This window comes from Microcebus murinus, chromosome 3 (genome assembly GCF_040939455.1).
Source record: "Microcebus murinus isolate Inina chromosome 3, M.murinus_Inina_mat1.0, whole genome shotgun sequence".
Lineage (NCBI taxonomy): Eukaryota > Metazoa > Chordata > Mammalia > Primates > Cheirogaleidae > Microcebus > Microcebus murinus.
In genome coordinates, this window is record NC_134106.1 from 76,880,147 (window position 1) to 76,884,167 (window position 4,021).

Here is a 4,021-nt window from a genome sequence, read left to right on the forward strand (position 1 = left end):
AGGCAAGACACCCAGGAACTCCAGTGGGGTTGGGACACTGAGTTCCAGGGATGCAAAATAACTCGCCTACACCCTACGCGTTACTAAGAGCAAAGCCTGACCATACCACGATTGAGACCCATTCCCCACGAGCCTCCGAGGCTGCCAGGCCGAGCTGGGCATGCGCACTCCCTGGCCCGCGTCCCGTGAGTGGGCGGGGCGAAAGTGGAAGGCTGAGCGGGAGGAGGAAAGAGGCCCGCCCCCGGAAATCCCGCCTGTCTCTGCAGCCTAGTCCCGGAAGTGTTGCTGCTTGTCGCGGGTGTGATGGCTTCAAGGTTACTTCGCGGAGCTGGAGCGCTGGCCGCGCAGGGCCTGAGAGCCCGCGGTCCCAATGCGCCGGCTGCGGTGCGCTCCATGGCGTCTAGAGGTACTCGGCTCGCCGGGCGCGCCAGGGGCCGGCGCCGTTGCGCTCCGGGGGTAGTCCTGGGGCAGCAACACGGGGCGGGCCGGCCCGTGCGGCTCCTCAGGGCCTCAGTGACCACCTTACCGCCCGGGGTGCCTCGGGCTCCTTGGGCGTCTCTCTGTAATTCCGGGCTGCGGCTCGCCGAATTGAGCCCGCAGTGAAAGTATCCTAAACAGAGATCGGGGGTGACCTTGGAGGGCAGAGGCTGGCAGCCGGGATGGGGAGGGGCCCGGCCGTCCTTCGATACTACGCCTACCTCAAGACAGATGGGCTCTGACCTGCTTTTGGAAAAATTGGCCTCTGGCTGGAGCAAGAAAAGCTTCCGCTAGTTGCCACTTTGGGGTATCGTGACTTGGTGGTCCTTAAGGGAACTATGGCTATGGGTAGCCTTTAGGAGCTTGTGAGCCCATTAAAATTTAGGCAGAAATTTAAGTTTGGCTTTTCCTGTTTTGATCATTTCCATGTGTATTTTTCTATCTTGATCATTTCAGTCAATATTGTAATTTACTTATCTTCCTTTAGGTGGTATTCCTACTGATGATGAGCAGGCGACTGGGCTGGAGAGGGAGATCATGCTAGCTGCACGGAAGGGACTGGTGAGAAACTCCCTTCTGTGGAGCTTATGGTATTGGATGGGATCAGAGTAGTCTCCTCTCCGGAAGCATTTGATCCAGGAAACATGGCTTGCAGAAACAATCCCCAGGCTTCTGGAGGGCAGGGGTTATTTGGCATAATGGCTCAATTCTTGTCTTTTTCAGGACCCATACAATACGCTACCCCCAAAGGGAGCTTCAGGCACTAAGGAAGATCCTAATTTAGTCCCTTCCATTACTAACAAGCGAATAGTGGGCTGTATCTGTAAGTACCTCAGCTTTATTTTCTTATCCATTTGTTTAATGTATCCTACTATACAGGTGTCTGTAAACTGCTTCACATCTTTCGTGTGTGTGAGTAATGTTTGTAAGTAACTCGTTCTAAGAGTCCTGGCCCTTTTAAGCATCATTGTGCCTGAGTAGGTCATCCTTACAGGAAGGAAAACAACAAGACTGGCTTACTGGAAGTGCATCGTGAAAGAGAAGTATTTGTACAGAAAATACTTATTGTTGTATTGCTTCTGTGCCAGGCACTGTTTTAGGCACTAGGGATACATGCCAGAGTGGACCCTGCTTTGGGAGTCTACATAGGCATGGGAATTGTTATCATTTCGAATGAACCAAGCATAAGGTCAGTTTACTCACAGGTAAACTCAGGGCCTCAATTTCATCTGAAAAATGAGAAGAGCTTGAACTGATGTCTTAAGATGCCAGCTGTAGTTTGAAAAAGAAATCAATGTTGAAATTCTCCCTTTCTACGCTGTATGACCTTCAACCACCTCTTTTCCTTTTAGGTGAAGAGGACAACAGTGTCGTCTTCTGGTTCTGGGTGCACAAAGGCGAGGCCCAGCGATGCCCTAATTGTGGAGCCCATTACAAACTGGTGCCCCACCAGTTGGCAAACTGAGCACCTGCACTAATTTACTCAAAATGTGCTATAAAGTTTCTTCTTTCCATTAAAGACTAGTCATTGTTTGGCTCCTTCTCCCGTAGGTGGCTGGTCTTATTTTCTTCCTGTATTTTTGGGTAGGCTTAGAATATTCTTATTTTGGGAGTAGCTTTCTGTTAATACTAGCTTGCCATCCACTTAAAGTGTACAACCAGTGTATAGTGATTAGGTTAATAATAAAAATAGGTTGGCAACCCATAATGCAATGATTGGGACCACCTGGTACAAGGGAAAAGGATGGGTTGTGGAATTAAGCTGCTTGGATTTACAATATTGGCTGTGTCCGTCATTTGGCTGTGTCACTGTGGGCATGTTCTCTGAGGGTCAGTTACATTTAAAAAAGATAAATACCTTGTGATATAGCAGAAGTAATGATAATATATGTAAAGAGCCCTGGCAGATAGTAGGTCTTTATAGTATCACTTTAGAGACAGGGTGGCCATGTGAGAAGAGTTTTAGGGACTTTGAAGTCTTGAGGGACCCAGGTTCAAATGAGTTCATGGGGATACCAGCAGAAAAATTCAGAATATGGGACAATTCCAGAAACCAATGACCATGTTTCTTTAAATAAATTGCAAGGAGTTGGGGGGGAAAAGGTAGGAAAAACCTATAGAGTAAAACAGATAGGGAGATACACCAAACAACAACGTATAGACCTTGTTTGAATCTTTAAAAATATTTATTTTTATTTTTTTCCTTATATATACACCATGGAGTACTAGGAATTTTGATTTCAAGAAAACGATTATAAAGGTAAAAAATAATTTGAACTTTTATATAACTGAATAATTGATCTTTAGGTATTTATTAAATTTTTAGGTGTATTTATAGAGTTAGGTGTTCCTATGGAAATATTAGTTGGGAGAAACACCAAAACCCACTTCAGCTACTTTTGACACCTTGGAACAAGTTCTCAGAAACTTATCTATAAAATGGAAATACCTTTTCATTTTGTGTGGAGATTAGCCAGAGGTGGCTTCAGTTACTATCTCCACAAAATTGGTTCAAACTAGACCTTTTCATGTGAACGGATGATAGAAGAGTCAGTGAAAAAAGCCCTTTCCCCTATCTTGGCTCACCCTGTCTAGAAGGTATAATCAAGAGCTATTGCTTCCATTCCTTGCTGTCATTAGCTCTGTTTCCAGGAAATGCCCAAACATTTATCTGTCCTATGAGGCCCTTCCCTCTTGGAAGGAGAGTCCCCAGGTGGCCATCTATTAAATCTAACCCCGGCACTGGCACTCCCACCTTAAATGGTTTGGTTTAGAACCAAAACTTGTTCTAAACAAGTTTTCCAGTAACTTACCTTTAAGACTGGTCTGGTGCTGCCACTAAGCCCTCCTGTCTGGCTGGCCTGCACTTCCCTTTCCCTTCCCCCTCTCTTCTAACCCAAACTGTTTAGGGGGTGATTTTGACTCCCCACATCGTTGATCCAGTCTTTTTTCTCTGTCATTTCCAAGACCTTGCCTTTTTTTTTTAATTTAAATTTTAACCAGTTCACTCCTAAAGAAAAATCTCTAGGACATTTCCAGACAGTGATAGGCAGACTAATGATCCCCCAAAGATGTCTGTGTCCCAATCCCCAGAACCTGTGAATATGTTAGGTCACATAGCAAAAAGGAATTAAGACTGCAGATGGAGTTAAGGTTGCTAATCAGCTGGCCTTAAAATAGGAAGATTATCCTGGATTACCTAGGTGGGTTCCAAAAACACAAGGGAGGCAGAAGAGAGATGTGACTGTTAGAATGGCCAGAGAGATGCAACGTTGCTGGATGAAGGGGGCCGGGAGACAAGGAAAGCAAGTAGCCTCTAAAAGCTGAAAAGCAAGGAAATGATTCTCCCCTACAATCTCCGGAAAGGAACGAATTCCTGCTGACACTTTGATTTTAGCCCAGTGAGACCCACGTTGGACCTATGCAGAACTATATATTTGTGTTCTTTTAAGCCACTAAGTTTGGGATAGTTTTTTTTATGGTAGTAATAGGAAACTAATACACAGACCAGTAAATTTGACACCCACCTCCTAGGTAAGTGGGT

The 4,021-nt window shown here is 45.6% G+C and overlaps 1 protein-coding gene across 1 annotated transcript; it reads left to right on the forward strand.

The window, feature by feature from the left end:
- Positions 1 to 240: 240 nt before the first annotated feature.
- Positions 241 to 2,027, forward strand: COX5B (cytochrome c oxidase subunit 5B). The gene is made up of 4 exons (XM_012786958.3): positions 241 to 406; positions 965 to 1,038; positions 1,201 to 1,300; positions 1,830 to 2,027. Exons 1-4 carry the CDS (start codon positions 304 to 306, stop codon positions 1,940 to 1,942), a joined length of 390 nt encoding a protein of 129 aa, XP_012642412.1. The 5' UTR covers positions 241 to 303; the 3' UTR covers positions 1,943 to 2,027.
- Positions 2,028 to 4,021: the final 1,994 nt, after the last annotated feature.